This window comes from Pyrus communis, chromosome 17 (assembly GCF_041283825.1).
Source record: "Pyrus communis isolate YQ-2024b chromosome 17, ASM4128382v1, whole genome shotgun sequence".
Classification (NCBI taxonomy): Eukaryota; Viridiplantae; Streptophyta; class Magnoliopsida; order Rosales; family Rosaceae; genus Pyrus; species Pyrus communis.
In genome coordinates, this window is record NC_142581.1 from 2194081 (window position 1) to 2215857 (window position 21777).

The window sequence follows — 21777 nt, forward strand, 5'->3', positions numbered from 1 at the left end:
TATTTTTCTTACAAAATTTTTTATACACGTTTTTGTGGAGCATACTTTGTAATGTACTTCAAGGATCCAAACCATTTAGCTTTTAAGTCTTCCCTTAAAGATCATATCCAAAAACGATAGTCTGAAGAAAGAAGAGGAGTCATGCCTACTCCCAAATAGTGCGTTCTTTAGACCTAGTTTGGTACTGAGGTGATTCTGAAAAAAGCTGCTATCAAAAAAAGCTGGGAGCTGTTTTTGTGTTTGGTAAACACTCAGCTTCAGCTTTTTTTTCACAGTTTTGGATGAAAAAAGCCAAAAACAAGAAGCTGCAAAACCTAGCTTTGAAAAACCGGCTTTTTTTCACATATGTTTTACATAAAAGTTTACCAAACACTCTAATACTGCTTTTTTTTTTTCAAAAGCACTTTTACAAAAAAGTTTACCAAACACTTTGATGCTTTATTTCACAGCTGCTTATTCTCACAGCACAGCAGAAGCAGCTTTTTTTCAAAGCACAGCAATACCAAACCAGCCCTTAGTTTTGCATTTCGAGAATCAGTTGATGAGAGTGTATCCGCATTCAATTTCACACAAGGGCACGTTGCAAGATCTCCCGAAACGAGTACCTAACACATGGTTTATTGATAGTAAGTGGATTAAATAAATACAAAAAATGACTCATATTTAAAATTATATGACTGTTGGATTAAGAGTTTATTTGTAGAACCGTCTTCATCTATATATATTATATTCATAATGATTGATTTGTGAATATGTATATGAACATTTCACTAAAGTGACCAAACAGCTAGACACACTCACATTGTTCTAGGGTTTGCCATGGTAACCCTTCCATAATTTCCACGTCCATCGACTTCAACCTTTTGTGACACTTGTGAGTGTTTGTCTTCCCGTATTATGCTGAAGCTGGCGAAGTTGCTTGATCAATTTGTGTGGCCATGGTTGTCTTTTGGTCAGGGCACACTCGTATTAATACTCTTTTGTATATGTTTAGCTTGTTACATCTGCAGCACATTTTAATTTACTGTATTTGTCGGCATCAAAGAATGTTGCCGCTGGCTGATATATCATATTTGATAAATCTCATATGGAAAATTCTGATATGGATCCTTGACGGGTGATCTAACAGCCAAAAACTTGATTGTATAGGAAATCTTGAAGCATACTTGAAAATTTCATCTTATATAGGATAGGCCATTAACGCGTGTTGTAGTTTATACCTTATGTAAATAAGTACTACATAGAGGTGTCAAACGGTCCAGCTCGGTCCGACCTATTTAAAATCAGGCTATGTGAGCTTGGGTTGTGTTTGTACCGGCTCACTTAATAAATGAATCGTACTTGAATCGATCCATTTAATAAAACATTAAGCTCAACCCATGACCCTTGTCCATTAAGACATGGGCTGTGCTAGGTTGGGTCAGTAAACTGGATGACTATGGCAAAACAAGCTTTAGTTATAATATCACTAATTCTAAGTTTTACTAACCTTAAAATGTAAGGAAAACTAATGAAAATGGCTTAAAAACTTTGAGTTTTAACGATAAGGACAAAATAAAGGGTAAAATGAATAGTATCAGGATTAACGTTTTAGTATAAAAATATGGTTTTTCGTTAAAGTAAACAGTACCGGGAGCTTTTCGTTGAAGTTCCCTAAAATGTACGTATATAATTGAAAAATAATGAATAAATGAGCTTATTCATAATGGGCCAGGGCCGCAGGCCGTGCTCGACCAATGATGGGCCCAACAGGTCGTGGGACGGTAGGCCCACTGGGTCTAAATCTTAAGCTCAACTTGCCCACTTCTCATGAATCGTGTCGTGTTGTGCTCTATTTAAGTGAACTTAAACCATGTTTACCTATTTAAATGGGTCGTACATGTGCGGTACTCGTGCCGCCCCGCCCATCAGGCACCTCGAGTACTACACTTCAGATATTTTGTTTCATTTTTTGTGCCCTAATATCGCTTTGTATAAGCAACAAAAGAAAAAATAACTCGCCCCAATATGTAACTTCATATTGAATCATTGATGTCTATGCATACGGGTCTAGGGTGGGTTGCACACATTAACAATAATTCCCTATCCACATTTTCCTTCTTGCTATTGGATATAGTATCCTTTTTGTATATATAATGGACATATATGTTTTTTTTTTCTTTTTTTCTTTCGAAATACTACATGGAGAATTGGGCATGCAATAATTAGGTCAATGATTAATCCCATGCAACGTAAATAGCGTTCATCGAGGTGGTGCAGGAGAGATTTGATGACATGTCTAAAGAAGAGAGTAAATATCATAACTTAATTTTAACTAATACTAAAATCTTTTATGATAAAACCTCAATTGTGTAGGTACTAAGAGTAATTAATAAGTTAAGGATAATATCTGTGCTATTAGAAGTGGACTATGACCCGTATTTTTGATAATTTGACATGGTAACAGAGTAAGAGAGTGAGCCCGTACTGTCACGTGATGGGCGAGTCCCTTTAGCCTAGTGCGATGATGGTTGGTACCGTGGCCCTGCGTGTTGGGTGAGTCTCCTTGGCTTCACCTGGTTGCTGATGTATGGATTTCTCACGTGTGATCCACTACTTGACCCTCACTTGAGGGACGCGTTGAAATATCCCCACATCGGCCAGAGATAGAGAAAAAAAAAAAAAGGAGAGCAATTAAAACATCATAACCCACTCTCCACTTATATAACGACATGTAATGTGTCACTCCATGGTCTGAACAAACTGAAGAAAAGAAAAAAAAGAAAACTAATAAAAAAGGCTTAAAAATTTTGAGTTTTAATCAAAATGACAAAAATGTGTTGTAAGTGAATAGTATCATGAATGATTTTTTAGAGTATAAATGTCATTTTTGTTAAAAATAAACAGTATAAGAAGTGTTTCGTTAAAGTTTTAAAAAGAAAAAAAATCGATGTGAAAGGACAAGAAAAGGAAAAAAAAAGAGAATATAATAATGTTTGCACATGAAACCTCCATACCTTATGTGGTATAGATAAAAAAAAACTGTTTCACTGTAATAATGCAGTGTGATGTTATTATTATTTTATTAATAATATTATTATATAGTACTATATAGTATATATGTTGACGTGTACAGCAAAGTCCAGGGTGGATAATCACATGGGGACCTAATTTTCTAGTAGAGGAGCACGCACACATGGGACTTGGCCAAACGGCCAGGACAGAATCACTTGGATATTCCATATTATCTGCCATATACATCATCTTCTGCCGCTGCCACAGTGTCGGTGGCTCTCGATGTTTCAAGGTTTTAGGGTTAACTAGCGAGGGTGATCGTGCGATAGTATGGATTTTAAACTCATAACAAGTACGTAGAAAGTTTTAAATATGAGAAAATTATAGTAATAGTTTCTCACATTTGATTTAATTGGAGTAACGGTTTTCATAATTAAAAAATTTGTGATCATTGATCATTTAATTTATCGAAATGTATAGCTATAGTTCTTTTCGTCGACTCTGTCAAAACTTCCATCAAAATGAGTTATGTTAAAAGGACTATTGCTACAATTTGGATTAAAGTTGAGGGATCATTGCTCCAACTGAGTTAAAATTGAGGGACCATTTCTCCAATTGAGTTAAAGTTGAGGGATCATTGCTACAATGTTTCTTCTTTGGTTTTCCATATTTGTTCCTTGATTCAGCCTCACGTGCATGACATGTGACTCATTTTGACAGAAGTTCTAACGTAGTTGACGAAAATGACCGCAGCTGCACGTTTTGATGAGTTAAGGGACCAACAATCACATATTTTTAGTTGAGAGACCATTACTACAATTTTCTCGTAATATACAATAGACAGTATTATTTACATGGATAATGCTAGGGAGACCAAATTTGCAAACCAAATGATATGGTTGTTGATAATTGAATTATAACTTAAGTGTTGATTAACGTGCTTATTTCTTATTAATGACACATAATTTGCTTTGCAAATTTGATTTAAATTTTTTATTTCTCTAGCATTATCCTATTTACATACATCTGATTTATGTGGAAGCTTAAAAAATATTGCCGTACAAACTTCCACAAAAAATGAAAACAAATATCAAACTCCACACATTTAAGAGTAATTTGATAAATCATCTGCAATAACAGAAGTAAAATGGAATTGAAGTTTGTTGCATCAAGATCAGTGGACTCATGAATTTTGTTCTTCATGGTTAAAACACATGATTAAACATAGTGCCTTGTTAGGAACAGCATCAAAGTTCTTCCCCTTAATCTTCTCAGGCCACCGTGAGGCATCAGGAGAAGCAGCGTTTATCAACTCCGAATCAGATTCATCGTCTTGAGAGTCGAGACCGTCAAAGAAACACTTAAGAGGGTTGGGGTTTGAAAACCCTCAATATTTTGATCAATGCTCACATTTTAACGATTCATTCGAGGTTTTAGGGTTAACTTGCAGGGCTTAAATGGCTGCTAGATAAAATATGCAGGCACTCTCATCCAACCACATCAATAAATTGCAATCCCCATTTGCTTATGTTCCTTCGATGCGGAATCGAGAGTAATGTTATCCACATATATATATATTTTTTTTAGATATCTCAAACCACGTGATATATTGGAGTTTTCTCGATTGAGAAATGCTAAGGGTACTCCTTTAAATTGAGACTCTTCATAGACTCTTTATCACCTTATATTTTTAGCATAATTTTTTATAACATCGGCACGATAATTGATGTTAATCTGTGAGGCGACGAAGAATCTGTGAAGAGTCTCACTTTTAAAAACATTTTTTCGATATCTCATCAGGGCAGCAAGGTTGTTAGGCTTGGAGCTTTAGTTAGTGCAAAGTACTTTGAAGCATTTATGTGTCTACTCCACGTGGGTAAATAACCGTTTTAACCGACGCTTTTAACTTCAAAGATTATAGAGATTTTTCAGTGTGATCGATATACGGGATGATACAACATATGTCATTATATAAATGGTGAGATATGCATGCTAAAAAATTAATAACTTAAAAAAATAAAATTTATCTCCACTCCCATTCAAACACATGATGTACCATTTGTGTTCCCGTCACAACTAAAATTTTATTCAAAGACTAGGATTGTTTTGAAGTCTCTGCCGAGCAACTTCAGCGGCCCGGAAAGGTTGACCAAAAACAAGGAAGAAGAGAGAAACTTCCACCAGAAAGAGCCCTGCAAATGTTTTGACCCACATGCCCGCTAACTTCCAAGTTTCACACCAGACAGAGACATTTCTCTTCTGCATTCAATTACTAATATACTCGATTTCTCTGGGTCTTATTTTTGTGTTTTATAAAAGTGAAGATTATTAGAAGGATCCATTTGGACACATCTAAGCTTTGCTATCATTCCTTTTTCCTTTGGTTTCAAATTTTCAATTAATTATTTCTTTGGATGAAATAGGTAACTAATTAAGGAGTGAATATTCAGTAAGAGTGTTGCGTAATCAGACTTGTAAAGCCGTCTAATAAGAAGTTGTAATAGTATCATGAGCGGTGTCATATTTGTTGAAGTATATGCGTCACACATCATAAACTTCATGAAGTTAAATCCCTCTTTATGTTATAGTTGACTGATTCCACTACAAAGCCCTCGCTTGGCAGCTCATTTAAAGACTATAAGGACCGAACAGAATTACCAATACAAATCGGGTCGTTTGGTCCCTCCCACATTAAATAGGCAACACACTATTTAACCGGTTCCACTTATTTTATATGATTACACCCGCTTAATAATACTGGCCAAAAGACGTGTATTATTAGTCGGGTCGCGTTATCGAGAACTCGGCTGCCATCTGAACTGGAGAAACAACTCTCTAGCTTTTCGACCAACGAATGAAACTCAGCTCATACCACTAATTCCCGCCAACCAACACACCAAAAAAAAAAATCTCAAAACTCGTTTTGTATTCAAGTCACACCTATTGGATTGCAAATGTACATGGTTAAGTTAAAGACAATATCAATGTGATTAGTAGTGAGTCACTAAACCGTCTTTGAAACTTTCAAATGATATCAGAGTGGACAGATCTTGTGAGCTGTGGCTCACTAAAAATGATTCCACATGAGTAAGGGTATTGAAGCATATGTCCTACATCACAATCCTCATGAACAGCCATGCCCCGAAATCTTTCCCCTAATAAAGGGATGATGCTTATCAAGTCTCTAAAACATGAAAGCATTTGTGTTTTGGAGATCAATTAAGGTTTTGAAACTAATCTTGCATCACTCTGCTAACGTAAACTATCTCAGTTAATTAAAATAGTGTGATCATTGTTTTGCCACTCAAGTTTTCAGAATATTGTATTGCAAGATGCAAATAATATTGAAAATGGCCGCAGCCCCGTACGCGGTCCAGGCATAAGGCAACGACGTGCGCCTGGTTTGATTTGTCTCATTTTTTTTAACCCTACATATGTTTGGCACTCACGACTTTGATTCGTAGGTTTCAGACTCTCATATCTATACAATATTATTCAAGTTGACATGTTGAAGCAGACGACGCTTTAGTACAGTGGCAAAAAACAATAATTCTTATGCATTATGATGCGAGTTCAATCTCCTTTTATTCTCCTTCTCTCTAATATTTAACAAATTAACCGACTACTATCATTCGTCAGAACAGAAAGTTGGCGTGATGAAAACGAAATAGGAAGATTAAATCGAAATTGTCAACATGGGAGACTAATTAATCCTCCCGTGGTAGGTAGTACGTATGAATCATGCACATGATATGAACATGCATCTAAGACTTTTATGTGTTCGTGATTGCATGCGGTGCTTATTTTTTCATGATGTTTACATTATGAAAGAATTACTAAATAATTAATTAACTAACTAATTAATTCAAGTTTAACTAAACAAGTTACAACCAAAAGTCCAAATATAATACAAGCTAGATCTCACTTAATGACAGCCGTACCACATCAAAGATGTTGACAGAAATTAATTAACTAGTATAGTTTTTTATATATTATTTAAGAAAAATGGCAATGTCCTATATTAGTGAAATTAATTAATTAACCTTCAAATGGCTACATATTAAACTTTGAAGCTTTTTCAATTCCTCTCTCTTATTTAAATGTTCTATAGCTTGTAGACGTGTTGCTTTTAAATATTCACTTGCAAACTAGAATCTTCGAGGAATCGACAAAACTTCAAAGTTTATTACTGAATGATATGAAAAGATTCCAACCCTAGCATCCTAGAGATTGCTTATATAGTGCCTCTTAGCTCTAGACTTTGTAGAAGTACACATAGGAAGCGAGTTTTAACGAAACACTTATCGTATTGTTTACTTTTAACGTTAAGGATATTTTTACTCTAAAAAGTCACTCTTGATATTATTCACTTACAACACCTTTTTGTCATTTTGATTAAAACTCTCAAAGTTTTCAAACCATTTTTATTAGTTTTCCTTTAAACAAATAACATGTCGAAGAGGTATAAAAAAAAAAAATCTTGAAATTTCAGTTTGGGCAAGTAAATGGAATATATTCAGCCAAAAATGACCCGTACGTGAAGATGAAGTGCTGAGTCTTGTTTACCTTGTAGTTCTCATCAAAACAACAAGTCATGAGCACAAATCGAATACCATAAATCAAATTTGAAATGCTTAAAATTTACAGCTAATTTTACGTCTTTTAAACTGTTATTCGATTATTTTAGTTATATGTTCCACATCATTAATTAATAGAATATGGTGACAGCATTGACTATCATGAGGATAGGCATCTAAAAACTAAATTGAAAATTCTTATAGACAAAATGGAACAAGTCTAAAGTTCATGGAAAATTCCTAAAAGAATTTCCCTTTACCTTCATACAATAAATTATTTAACAGAAAAGAGGAACCGAAGCTTCCGTGCAAGTGGTGCTGGAAAATAAGCAGACAAGAACCACTTTTTATGTTGGGTTTGTGATCTACCAGGATGCCATATGGTTGTAACCTGGCTGTCTGTCACTGCAACCAGACAACCAAAGGTTGTTCCTCATAAAACCAAATTAAATCAGAAAAAATCGTTAAGGGGCTCTTTCAAAAGTACAATTTTATATATACTTTTTAATATCTTATGTTTTTGTATAATATTTTATAATATTAACAAGAGAATTAACGTTAAATTTTAAATTAACAAAGAATTCATAAAGAATCATACTTTTAAGAAAATATCTTGATAATTCTCATAACCAGACTGGAATGTCTAAAAAAAAAAAAAAATTAAAGATTTAGGTGCCAGTTTACATTGAATAAGCTTAATTTACTGTGTCTGATCATCATTGGCTGATTAAGAAATATATAAATATATATATAATTGTGAAAGATCAGAAGCTGGCTTGGACCTTGCATTTCTTACTGATCAAAGGGAATTTATATATCTCTCTCCTGCTTCCTTTGTTATTCACCGCAGCTCAGGAGAGTCAGCTCGGACTCTCTCCTCTCTCTCTCTCTCTCTCTCTCTCTCTCTCTCTCTCTCTCTCTCTCTCTCTAGAATTCAATATTTCCAAAGATCCAGATTTCATGGAAACTGCATAAAAAGTTGAAAACTTTCATGTGTTCTTCCCGTATCTGAAAACCCAGTAAATCTTCAGCTTAAAGATTCATTGGCGTTTGGTTTCCTGTTCCTCCGGGGGAATCGGATTCCCGAGCAATGGCTCCGAGCTCCGTCGTGGTCACAATCGAAAAGCCCGAAAATCCGTCACTAAAGCACAATCTTCTGGATTCCTCGGCCTTTTTGGAGAAACAAAAAGCCGTGAGCACCAAGCAATTCACATGGGTTCTTCTCCTCAAGGTGAACAGAGTATTCGCCTGCCTCTCATGGCTGCCGATGGCGTTGAAGGCAACGTTCCTTTCGCTTAAAAAGCGCATTGCTTTATCTGACTTGACCGACGAAGAGCCCAAAACCCGAGGAAGGCTGTACAGATTCATCAAAGCCTTCCTCGGGTTGTCGATTGTGGCTCTCGTCTTCGAAGTGATTGCGCATTACAAGAACTGGAATTTGAGTTTGTACCAGCCGTGGGAGGCGCAGGGTCTGGTGCAGTGGTGCTACATGGTTTGGTTGACTTTCAGAGTTGACTATATTTCCCCGGTGGCCATCGCCATGTCCAACTTCTGCGTTGTGCTTTTTCTGATTCAATCTTTTGATCGATTGGTTCTGTGTGTCGGATGCTTCTGGATCAAGTACAAGAAGATAAAGCCAACAATTGCAGAAGATGCTTTTGACATTGAAGATCCTTCTAGTTTTCCAATGGTGCTTATTCAGATCCCTATGTGTAATGAGAGAGAGGTAACAGAGCAAACTAGCTCATTGAATTTCACTTCCTCTTTACTTTTTATGTACGTTGGCAATTGGCATTTGTTATCGGATATAGAACAAATGACGGAGTGGATTGAAGAGCAACTTGATAGGCGTAAAGTTTAAAAACAACAAAATTCGGGCTTTGCAGGTTGATAGTGGATTGTGGGCCCAATTCCGAGCTCGGAGCTCAAACCGGCAAAGCTTGGATGCTATTTTTATGGACTTACGCTTGTCAAGTTGCTTTTCAGTTCATTCCTCCACTTTTTGGGTTGTTTTTCTAGGTGAATTGGCATTTGTTGTTAGAACAGATGACCGAATGGATCGAAGAATTACTTGATAGGCATAACTTCAGGAACATTAAAATCCCCGAGATTTTGATGTTTATGGACTAACGTCTTTCAAGCTATTCTTCGATCCATTCTGCCATATGTTCTACATCGACTTTATCTTTAGTTACCTTCCTGCGTTCTGTTTTCATTCAATTCCAACTATATGATGCCTTCTGTTGCTTATCTATCTTTCTTAACTTGTAGGTGTATGAGCAAGCAATTGCATCTTCATGCCAGATGGATTGGCCAAGAGACAGACTTTTGATTCAGGTCCTAGATGACTCGGATGACATAATTTTACAGAATTTGATCAAAGACGAAGTCTCGTCGTGGCATCAGAAAGGTGTGAATATAATCTACAGACATCGATTGATCAGAACCGGCTATAAAGCCGGCAACCTTAAATCCGCCATGGGTTGTGATTATGTCAAAGACTATGAGTTTGTGGCAATTTTCGATGCTGATTTCACTCCCAATTCTGATTACCTTAAGCGGACAGTTCCTCACTTCAAGGTGAGGACATCTTAGTTATCGATCTTTTTTTGGTAACATTGGAGGGAATCGACCTTTGGACTAACGATTCTGAGATTTTGTTGCAGGGAAATCCGGAACTAGGACTTGTCCAAGCTCGATGGTCTTTCGTGAACAAGGACGAGAACTTACTCACGAGGCTCCAAAACATCAATTTGTGCTTCCATTTTGAAGTGGAACAGCAAGTGAATGGTGTCTTTCTCAATTTCTTCGGATTCAATGGAACCGCGGGAGTTTGGAGGATTAAGGCTTTGGAAGAATCAGGAGGTTGGCTGGAGAGAACAACAGTTGAGGACATGGACATTGCAGTTCGCGCACATTTGAGCGGATGGAAAATGATCTTCCTCAATGATGTGAGAGTCCTCTGTGAATTGCCAGAGTCTTATGAAACTTACAAGAAGCAGCAGCACCGTTGGCATTCGGGTCCAATGCAGCTCTTCAGATTGTGTCTTCCTGCTATCTTGACTTCCAAGGTATAGATTTCATCATCCAACTTTGTGTGATTGATTGCTTCCGAAGAAATGCTTGAATTGTAGGTTTATGTATCAAAGTTTTAATCCTGCGAAATTATGCGTGCAGATTTCGATGTGGAAGAAGTCGAACTTGATATTTCTTTTCTTTCTGTTGAGGAAGCTAATTCTTCCCTTCTACTCATTCACATTGTTTTGTATCATACTCCCACTGACCATGTTCTTACCTGAGGCAGAACTGCCTCTTTGGGTAATCTGCTACATTCCGATTTTCATGTCCTTTCTAAACATCCTCCCGTCCCCGAAATCATTCCCTTTCTTGGTCCCCTACCTTCTTTTCGAGAACACAATGTCTGTCACAAAGTTCAACGCCATGGTCTCAGGGCTATTCCAGCTCGGAAGTTCCTACGAGTGGGTGGTGACAAAGAAGACCGGAAGATCATCTGAGTCGGATTTGCTAGCCTATTCCGAGAGGGAATCGCTGTCTGCGAATGAAGAGAAGATCCTGAGGAGGAACTCCGAGTCGGGTCTAGAATTACTAAGCAAACTCAAGGAACAAGAAGAAGTAGTACCCAAGAAAAAGAAGAAGAATGGGATCTACAGGAAAGAGCTTGCTCTTGCTTTCTTGCTGCTCACTGCAGCAGCCAGAAGCTTCTTATCTGCTCATGGAGTTCACTTCTACTTCTTGCTTTTCCAAGGCTTGTCATTTCTTGCTGTAGGGTTGGACTTAATAGGTGAGCAGATGGGCTAAAACAAGCTAAACAAAGTTCATATTTTTTTCCCATATTTTTTTCTTTTGACAGCTTTGATGAACCCTAATTACGGTCAAGAAGTTACTGTGTGGGACGGTATCACCACATCAAATGGGGTTCAAAAGTTGAATTCATTTTTTCATGTAGAAATATTTTCCATTTTGTTAGATAGTATAAGAAATAAATTATTGTACAACGGTATATGTCATCAGTGTATGAAGTATTGATAATAAAGTATAAACAACTTAGTTATTTTTTCATTGCTTTATAAATTGCGGTCTTTTACGCTCCATTTTCCTCCATTTGTGCACCTCTTCTTGCTTCTATACGTTCACTCTTTGATATATTGAATTATCAAGGCATAAGCAAAAACAAGGGAGCGTGAAAATTGTCACCGGAACATAAAAACACATACCACCTCAACACAACCAAGAAACAAAATGAACCAAACTTTGTACTATAATTCAGTCAAGACTTGAAATACAAGCATAATTTTTTACCTACACTCGAGCCGGAATTGGATTTTTTGTCAAAGGTAGTGACTTTGTGTTGCATAAAACCTAAACCCTAAAAAAACCAAGGGAGTGAGAAAATTATCGCCCAAACTTTAAAAAACACATACCACCTAACACAACCAAGAAACAAAATGAACAAAACTTAGCACTACAAATCAGTCAAGACTTGAAGGAGAAGCATAATTTGTAACCTAAACTCAAGCCGGACTCGGATTCTTTGTCAAAGGCAGCAACTTTGTGTTACGTAAATTATTACCGAGATTCGAAACTAAGAAGGTGTTCATTTCCGCAATGTTTATATGCCATGAGTGTGCAGAACGAGGATCCCACTGCTGCAAAATTGATGGACTTTTACATTCCTTTTGGTCAAATTGCATTGTCCTGGATGTCAAAAGTCTAATCTCATATGGTTTCTGAGCAACGTGTTAGGTGTTAGACGTAGACGGATACGTAGGGAGGTGCAGGCAATCAAGGAGCAAACAAAGGATGCTTTTGTGTCAGGTTGTCTGCATCTGGTGGCAACTAAAATGAGTCCGTGACAACTGTTGTTGACATGTCCGCAACTAAGAATTGAGATATCTCGGTGTTCCTCCTATGTATTTTGGAGTTATTATTACATGGCTTTTTAATTAAAATGGTCTATGAGATTGACATAATTTTTCACTTTAATTTTGAGATTGAAAATCAAAAGAAGTGGTCATTGAGTTTGTCCACCATCAATCATTTTGATCATTTCATAAAAACCTTTGGTAAATTAAGGTATTTTTGTCCATTCAAGCCCTTCACTTGCTTCTCCATTTAACAAAGATTTGTCACGAAAAAACCAAAATGATTGACGGTGGACAAACTCACTGCCACTTCTGTCGATTTTCAATGTCTGAACCAAACTGAGGAGTTATGTCAATCTCAGAAACCATTTTGGCTAAAAAGCCTCAAAACACTGTTTGACTCCTTACAATAGGAATCGAAGTTCTTGGAGGCAATCTATTTGATTGTATCGTAGTGAAGTTGAGATTATGAGTTCAGGACATTTCACCGGCGGGCAAATAATTTTTGTGCCATTAGTTTCAACATATCTACGATTCTACAAATCAAAGCTAAATATATACAAAAGTAAATTACTAAAATCACAAGAAGAAAAATTTCTATGCTCACGAAAATCTTTGATTTGTCTGTAAAGAGGAATTACACTCAAGAAGTGGCAAGTATTTTTAATTTCAAATTACCCCATGTGAGGGTTAATATTTAATTAATTTAGAGCGTTTGATAATTATTTTGTTTTTTGTTCTTAAAGCTTGTTTGATGATCATTGACCGTTGAGTTACAGAAAAAACCAAAAACCAGTAAAAATAAAAGTTTAAGTTATTTTCACTTTCAAGTTATATTTCATGCATTTCCCCATCATTTCTACTCACCCTCTTTTACAACTTTATACTTCTTCATATCCAAGACGAAAACTAAAAACTACAAACAAAATCAACGATCTAAAAAGAAAAACACGTTGGGCCCGAAGCCCAGGTCCTCAGCCACAGCTCGGCCCATTAGAGCCACGAGAGTTTCTTCGTTTCTTAACAGGATTCTCTTTGGATTTTTTTTGGTGTAAATCTTAGAGATCCGTGAATTGTGTGTTTATTATACATCGTGTGATCAGTTTTTATCAAGTATTATTTATGTTTATTTTTAAATAAAAATATTTAAAATAATTTTTAACTATATGATGTACAATGAACTAACACGATTCACGAATTCCGAGAACCTCACCAAGTGGATCCTCCGGAGTCCGGAGTCCGGACCCCTTCCTTTCAACAGAGTGACTCACTAGAGACTCGACGAGACGCATGCTTTATGCAAATTTCAAAAATTCAAACTTTATTTTCGTCACAAATATCTAGGGTTTCATCATCGTAAGCTTTTTAACATTTGGGGGAATTGCAGTTGTGCTGTAAGTTGGAAGTTGGAGCTTCAATGGCGGAAGAAGGTGATGCTTTTTATGTTGTTCGGAAGGGGAACGTCATTGGCATTTACAAAAACTTTACGGATTGCCAAAGCCAAGCCGGTTCTTCGGTAAAACTTTACCACCTTTTTATCAATGTTAAAGAAAACTTGGCTGATTTTTCCCAATTTCTTGATCAATTTTGGCTAACCTAGTTGAATTCTCACTTGGGTTTTCTTTAAATTTGTTAAAATAACCGTAATTTCTTCCTATTGTTTGGTTATGGTGTATGCTATGTTAAAGACTTGTGCTTTCTGGTGGTAGTGTGAGATTTTTGCTTCTAGTTACAAATTGTGGTGTGAAATATGCTTGGTGTGAAATATGCTTCTACAGATTAATAATTGTGTGCTTTTTTGAAAAGTTCATTTGCATATGAGGTGGTTTTTTGCTTTTTAGGTATGCAATCCTTCTGTAAGTGTGTTCAAAGGCCACTGTTTGCCTAAGGAAGCTGAGGAGTACCTCGTCTCGCACGGCCTTAAGAATGCTTCATATACTATCAGTGCTAGTGATGTGAAGGATGACGATCTTTTTGGAAAGCTCGTTGCTTGTCCTTACCAGGTTTGATGTTTTGCTCTGCTCTTTTCTATGGCATTTGGCATGGAAATAGGTAATTGTATCATAGACGATCTTATATTCGTTTACTGATTGTGTAATTGGGCATGTTCATAAATTTCAGCAGCCAGATTCCCCTGCCAAGGACTCACCGCCAAAGAGGTCGCATGAGGTGGCCGGCACTACTGCATTCCCAATCTCTCAGACTCAGAGAAAGCATTTCAAATCTGATAATCAACCTGAAGCTCTTGAAAATTCATCTAGTTGTGTAAGTTTCCGTTTGTCACGTCCACTAATACTTTGTAGTAAACTTAATCTACCTACGTTTCTATTTGTGCATATTCATAATTTTCAGCAGCCAGATTCTTCTATAGTAAAATCAGATGCTAAGGACTCACCACCTAAGAGATTGCAGGACATGATTGGATCTACTCCATTCTCAATATCTCAGAGGAAGCATTTCACGCCGGATAACTACATTGAAAATCTAGGAATTTCTTCTTTTTGTGTAAGTTTTATTTGTGAAATCGAATGTGTCAAATCACATTGTTATGGTTATGATAAGTTGAAAAATGTTTGTGACCAATGTATTTTTTCAGCAAACCTGTATGCTTGAGTTTGATGGTGCTTCAAAAGGAAATCCTGGACAATCTGGTGCAGGAGCTGTGCTACGAGCTGAAGATGGAAGTGCTGTATGCAGTTCATTGAAACAGTTTAGTTCTTTTACAGCATATTTTTCTGTAAAATCTAGCTCCTTATTTATATCATTGGGTTTTATAGGTGTACCACTTGCGTGAAGGGGTGGGAATTGCAACAAATAACTTTGCAGAATATCGAGCTGTAATTCTGGGATTGAAATATGCTCTTGAGAAGGGATATAAACACATTCGGGTTAAAGGAGACTCTAAACTTGTCTGCATGCAGGTTCGTAACTTTGTTTATGTTACAGCACTTGAGTTTTTTTAAGTCCTTCGTTTGTCGATAAGTCTTACGACGCTCTCTGATATAACAGGTCCAAGGTCTCTGGAAAACAAAAAATCCGAATATGGTTGACCTGTGTGAAGTGGCCAAGGAGCTGAAAGACATGTTTAGAGCAGCTCCAGCGGGAGCAACTGCTCGAGGGACAGGCTGCGGAACAGTGCCTGATTGCCAGAGGGAGGAAGTCCAGCGTTGGCTGGCGAGCGAGCCCGAGCAGGCCCGAGCTCCAGGCCGGTGGATTCCTGCCAGCCCGAGCGCCCGAGGGCTGTCTGACGTGGGCTGACGTCGTCGTCCTCTTCTTCGTCATCGTCGTCCTCTTAACTTGCACCAGAACACCATCTTTGTTCATCATCAAGTTTTCCCTCTCTTCATAACTCCTGAATCTTTGGCTATATTTCTGATCAAAATCTCCCATTTTCTCGGAAAACCCATCACCAGATTCTTGGCATTTCCCTGAATCCAGCTGCAAAGATTGGTTTTTGGGAAGAGTTCTGATCTGGGTGTTCCGCAAAAAGGTGGTTTGAGCTTTTGAGAGAGAGTGAGATATGATGGTGGGGGCTGCTCTGTCTGTGGTGGGTTCGTCGGTGGTGGACTCGCACACTAGTCCTTGCCTGTGTTTGGATGCGCTGCCGACTACGGCGATGAATCTCAAGAGCGGGGGAGAAATGGTTTTGCAGAGGAATTCAATGGCCAAGAAGCATGTGGTGAAACCAGGTTCCTTGGAGTTGGTCAGTTCGTTCATTGATTCCGGGCACGACAGGCGATTTTCGATGAAAGCTGTTCGTGGTATTGGCAGTGGGAGTACGAGGAAGCGAAAGAACCGGGGTTTTGTAATTGTTAATGAGCTTGCAGGGCAATACGAAGACATTTTGTATTATTTTATAAATAAAAAAAATATTAATATTTTATTACCTATTGCCAGGGCTATTGAAGTGTAACGGTGGAGATGCAAATTCTATTGCCAGGGCTACTTACTGTTCATTAAGGGCAGTTACTGTTCATTAGGTGGATTGAATAGTGTATTGCCAAGGGGGAGGGCTCCAACGCTGGAGTTGCTCTTACGTCATTTGAGATCAATCATGTTCTTAGGGTGAGTTCAGTTGTGCTAGAAGAAAATTTGTAATGTAATACTTTGTGTGATAAATCTTCAAGAGTAGAAGAACTTGATTTGAGGAGAGTACGAGAAGGGATTAAATATGAACTCTTTCGAAAGTGACAATCTGCTATTTGTTGCAGGAATACAATTCTGAGGCTGATGTTCAAGCAAATCGAGCAATAAATCTTCGAGGTGAGTGGCTTCCGGCTCAATTGAATTCATCAAGTTTTGATGGTTTATAATTGCTCCCATTTATTCGAACTAATCGGATCTTATGCTTGAACAGATGGACAAGTTGAAGTGGATTGGAATGGGAAGTAGCTCAAATAAAATGCCGGAAAGGGGACGGCATTGTTTTGTAACCCAAAACATTTTTTATGGAAATAGCAGAGCTCTCCTTGCTATGTACATCCCAACTCCTTGATGTAATGTTTTCAGTGATGGTTTTGGAACCCAAAATTTATTGCTAACGTAAGGCTCGGCTGAGAGTATGTTGGAAGCACTTTTGCTCGTAGGTGCTTTTGTTGGAAGTGAATTTACAAGAAACACATTGAGACTTTTATTAAATTTCGTGTGTTTTTCTTAGAATTGCCTCTGCTCCTCAAATCAATTTTACGACCATAAGTACTTCTGTATTTTTCTGTCAAACATAGTTAAAAGCGTTTTATATCGAAGTATTCTAGTATACGGGAAGACTGAGATTCAAACGTGGGTGTAAATTTGAGAAGATGAAAAACAATGGACGGCCGGGATTGATTTCCCAATTTCTAGGAAACTAGATAGGGTGCCAAAGGCCCAAAAGGCCCAATGCCCACTTTCTCCCTCACACTTCTTCGACTTAACGTCTCAGAGCAGTTGGCTGGATAACGCTTTGGTGAGAAAAAACACAGAGGAATCAGAAACGAAGATAAAACTCACCGCAAACAAATGGCCACCGTTTCAGCCTCCGCATTCTCTCCTATCCCATCCTTCCGCACCCCGAACCATTCCCATTCCGTCGGGATTCCGATTCCCTCTCCAACTGTCTCGTTTCGGAACGTTTCCGCTTCTTTCCGGCGCTTAACGCACAAGGACCGCTGGTCCTGGAGACCCACAATTCTGAGGGCCGTCGAAGAGGAAACCCCAATTCCAGCTGAAGAAGAAGCAGCGGTCAGCAGCGAGCTGCCCGTTTCGGTCCCCGTTTCGCCCTCCGATACTCTCACCATGGTTTTCCAGGTAACCCAGCTAGGAATTTTCTTGAAGTTTGTAACTTTAGGAATCATGATCAAATTGTGAATCTTATGTAGGAAGTACTTCTGCTGAAAAGCGCTTTTGCTATAAACATGTTATTGAAAATCCAATTGAGAAGCACCTAGCACTTAGCAGGTGCTTCCGGAAAGCGCTTTCTTGACTTAGAAGCATTTTAAGTTTTTTTGCCAAAAGTCACAAGCGCTTCTGGTTGTCGTAAGCACTTCTAGGCCTTGTAGAAGCAATACCAAGCATCTTCATTTGCATTAATCTGGAACTTGAAGTGGGTTTTTGGAGTTAATTTCACTGGTGCCCTGCAAATTTTGAAGAAATTATTTTACTTGGGGGGTTTTAACAATTTATACATTGATGAATGACATGTCTTTTGTTCTGTATAATATCTGAAGGCAGATGGAACGATGAGTGATGCAGCTATCCCATCAGTAACCAAAGCCTTACAGGTACAATTTCCATTTTTTTAGTAATGCCAATGTCGAAATTCTGAATTGAATTCTGGATTCTTCTTCGTAATTTGTTACAAATAATGGACTTTGTTGCAGGAAACTGAAGGCATTACCAACTTAAAAGTTGAAGTGATTGAGGGTATTGCAACTGTGGAGGTGCGTATGAAAAATTCCAATCTTGGGTCTTGTAACAAATAGCGAAATATATGTTATCCGATTATCCATAATAGTAGTGTTGCCGATCCTCCGTTGCACTCAATTTCGAATCCCCCTTCCCATAGATTAGAGTAGTATATGTTATATATCGACTTGTCAAAGATAATGTCTACGATCTGCTCAATACGAGATTTTCCGTAAATTTCTATGTACTTCGATCACATCTGATTAATTTCGGTGTTTTAGGCAGTGTGAGATGCATTCCCATAAATTTCTATGTACTATGATCACATCTTATCAATTTCAGGTGTTTTAGGTTGTGTGAGATGCATTCAGGTTTCTATTGAGAATCATAGGTAAATAACTTCTTCTCTTGTTTCCAGTTGTCGAAACAGACGACAGTACAAGCTACCGGGGTGGCTTCCAGTTTGGTGGAGACCATACAGAGTAAGGGATTTAAGCTACAAACATTGAATTTAAGCTTTGATGAGGAAGAGGAAGTTGCTGCTGTCTGAATTTTGTAATGCTGCTCATCTAGGATTTGAGGAATTTGAGGTAAAACGAAAAAACGACAAGTATATCGTTGAATCTATTTCCTCGTATCCATGTTTTGTACTTCTGTAGTTAGTGAAGAAGGATTGAAATTGTATTTCAGACAGGGTGGATAAACATAATCACTTTCCCAGACCTCGCAAAAAAGAAACACGGACAATATTATTGTTCTTGTGAGTTGACTTTGGGCAAAGCTTTTGGGGTACACTGCCATTTGACCCTTTGAACTATTGCTCCTGTTGAAATTGATCGCTTGAACTATTCTTTTAGTAAATTAACCGCCTGAACTATTTGGAATCAGCCAATTAACCTCCCATCGTAAGTTCAAAGAAATTTCATCCATTTTGCCGCCAAATATTGGCACATGACCAGCACATCATTCACTCTTGAGGATAAAAGAGTGCTAATATATATTTCATCGAATATGACGGTAAGGAGTTAATTGGCTGATTTCAAATAGTTCAAGGTTAATTTATCAAAAAAAAAATTGTTCAAGGGGTCAATTTCTACTTGAGTAATAGTTCAGATGGTTCAACAACAGTTGACCAAGCTTTAATTTGGAATATTGTTGTTCAATGGGTCCAACTGGGACTGCTGAGATTAATTTTGTTCTGGTCCAGGGCCCGGCGATAGGTCGACCCTCTTGGGTTTTCGAATCAGATCAGTCAAGACCGGCCCAGGCCATAATTTCTGGCGTTGTCCCACCTACTTATTGTGTTCTGAATTTTCTATTTGGTTGCGTCTCACTCGGAACTTCCACTTTGTATTAATGTCCTTCCAACTACCAATTTTGTCACAAAATTAAGGAATCGAAACATTTGGAGGAGCCAAAAAAAAAGTATTGAATGTCGCACATTTAAGGTACACTCAAAGGCTTCAAATGTGACCATAAATTTGATCAAATAATTGAATGGACTACCATGAATTGAAAATACGAGGGACTCGTAATCAAATTGAAAGTTCAGAGAACAAAGGGAATCACAACCTCTAATTCGGAACTTGATTTTATTTTGATTATTTGATAACCATATTGACATAAACCACACACAGATTATTTCATGTTCCGGAACAATGTAGAAATTTTTGTTAGAACATATTGATATAAACCACGCATGCTCGCTGAGTTGCAGTTTGCAACTTTACTTACTGGGAGGATGTGAATGTAAAAAAGTCTCGTATCGATGAATAAAAATCCTTGCAAGAGAGTATAAAAGGTTGAGCTACTCATATTGACAATTAATTTTCCGATGAACCTCAATTTTTTTTATGGTATCAAGCTATCTCACGTGTGCAGTCCAACGGCCATACTTAATTTGTGTTGTTGACATATTTGGCTTGAAAGAGGAGCCGTATGAGGATCTGAAAGTAAAAGAGTCTTACATAGGTAAAAGAAAAAACTTTACAAGCATTTACAATTAAACTATTTACCATATTACTAATTTGCTAATTAGTTTTACGATGAAACACAAACTTTCTTCTGTTGCTTTATTGGCCATTTCACATAATAATTTCGTCCGTACAAATTTGTATGTTTGCGTTTACAGGTTGGGGTTGGGCGGGCCGATATACATGTGTGTATATAAACCGTAAATCGTGAAGTGTGGAGGACCGGTGCAGACTCGGAGAGATATCATGTCATTTCCTCACTGGTGGCAACTGGCAATTTGTCACACTCAACTCAACTGCTGCATGAGCATGCATGGTCCATGGATGATGATGATGGCTCCTTTGGCATTTCCCGCCTGGAGTGAAGTTCCTTTGAGAGGAAAATCCCACGGCATAGAATTAACTTCTTTCCCACTCCTTCATGATTTTTTTGGGTAGTGTGATATATAATTAAGTCATCCTCTCTGCCAAATGTGAAAGGAAAAAGTAATTGTCCCTGCATCATACAGCTGGATTTACCTGGCTAGGGTTTTATGTTAAGAAAGAATTTCACGTTGTAAAGCAATCCTTTCTAGATCTCTTCCTCTTAATTTATCAAATCAGAAAATTTGTATCATTAAAAATGGATCTAACAACTACAAATAAGGATCCATTTTAAAAATTATAATAACTTCAGCCGTTGAATCAATTTTCAATGATACGGATTCACTAATTTGATGGATTAGAAAGAAGGAATCCGAAAATGATCCATTTCCTTTCACGTTGATGAGATTGGATTATTTTTAATATTATCAATTGATTTTTTTAATAAAATCTAACTTGCTATACGTGTTTTACGTTATTTGAGTTGCATTGTTCACGTAGATAAGAGGATGTGTTGAGAATTTTCAACATTACATTAATAAGATTAGAAATCTTATGTGTTTATATGTGAAGGGAATCCCAACTTTCTCATTTAAATCGCGTGTGATATGTTTGCGTCCAGTCGATCAATTCAATTGTGCACCGACCGATTAATCACGTAAATATTCTCACACATTTGAGTGTCCAATCGTGCATGACGGAATGTGAATGACCAGGTGATCAACTCAACCATGCTAATGACCAGTCACTCTTATTCTACAATTATCCTTGTGCGTGATTGCATGGCTAACTATACTTTAGCCAAATTGGAATTGGAGTAATCTAGTCTGTTGTTCGAACTTAGGGGCTGTATATTATATGTCTTCGTTTATATATTATATGGTCCCATAATATAGGTGCAACTTGGCTAAACATTTTCATAAATCGCTACAAAAACATCAGATAATAATTAGGGTTCATTTAGCATGCACATGTATTAAGATGAACTGAGGGCCCTAGCCCAAATCTAAAAGGCTTAAGACTGATATTTAATAGGATTTTATCCGACATATCCTTACCAAACACGTTTGCCATGAAAAATCTAATTTGGTGTCAAGCCTGAGG

The 21777-nt window shown here is 37.5% G+C and overlaps 3 protein-coding genes across 7 annotated transcripts; all 3 read left to right on the forward strand.

Moving 5' to 3' along the window:
• The first annotated feature begins 8261 nt into the window (after nucleotides 1–8261).
• On the forward strand, nucleotides 8262–11651 carry LOC137708229 (xyloglucan glycosyltransferase 4-like). The gene is made up of 4 exons (XM_068447261.2): nucleotides 8262–9297; nucleotides 9843–10151; nucleotides 10238–10642; nucleotides 10749–11651. Exons 1-4 carry the CDS (start codon nucleotides 8662–8664, stop codon nucleotides 11388–11390), a joined length of 1992 nt encoding a protein of 663 aa, XP_068303362.2. The 5' UTR covers nucleotides 8262–8661; the 3' UTR covers nucleotides 11391–11651.
• A 1961-nt stretch (nucleotides 11652–13612) lies between these two features.
• On the forward strand, nucleotides 13613–17113 carry LOC137708539 (uncharacterized). Of its 5 annotated transcripts, none has more exons than XM_068447639.2 (10): nucleotides 13613–13970; nucleotides 14296–14457; nucleotides 14576–14719; nucleotides 14867–14959; nucleotides 15051–15143; nucleotides 15232–15375; nucleotides 15464–15539; nucleotides 16488–16519; nucleotides 16666–16717; nucleotides 16812–17113. In XM_068447639.2, the coding sequence occupies exons 1-10, from the start codon at nucleotides 13872–13874 to the stop codon at nucleotides 16844–16846; spliced, it is 930 nt and encodes a 309-aa protein (XP_068303740.2). In that variant the 5' UTR covers nucleotides 13613–13871; the 3' UTR covers nucleotides 16847–17113. The 5 variants fall into 5 exon arrangements, with proteins under 5 accessions (XP_068303740.2, XP_088545139.1, XP_068303741.2 ...); XM_088689013.1 differs by having other exon boundaries at nucleotides 13636–13970; nucleotides 14579–14719; nucleotides 14807–14959; XM_068447640.2 differs by having other exon boundaries at nucleotides 13636–13970; nucleotides 14579–14719.
• Nucleotides 17114–17342: 229 nt separating this feature from the next.
• Nucleotides 17343–19790, forward strand: LOC137707915 (Heavy metal transport/detoxification superfamily protein). The gene is made up of 5 exons (XM_068446859.2): nucleotides 17343–17740; nucleotides 18160–18213; nucleotides 18313–18372; nucleotides 18756–18927; nucleotides 19545–19790. Exons 1-4 carry the CDS (start codon nucleotides 17453–17455, stop codon nucleotides 18885–18887), a joined length of 534 nt encoding a protein of 177 aa, XP_068302960.2. The 5' UTR covers nucleotides 17343–17452; the 3' UTR covers nucleotides 18888–18927; nucleotides 19545–19790.
• Nucleotides 19791–21777: the final 1987 nt, after the last annotated feature.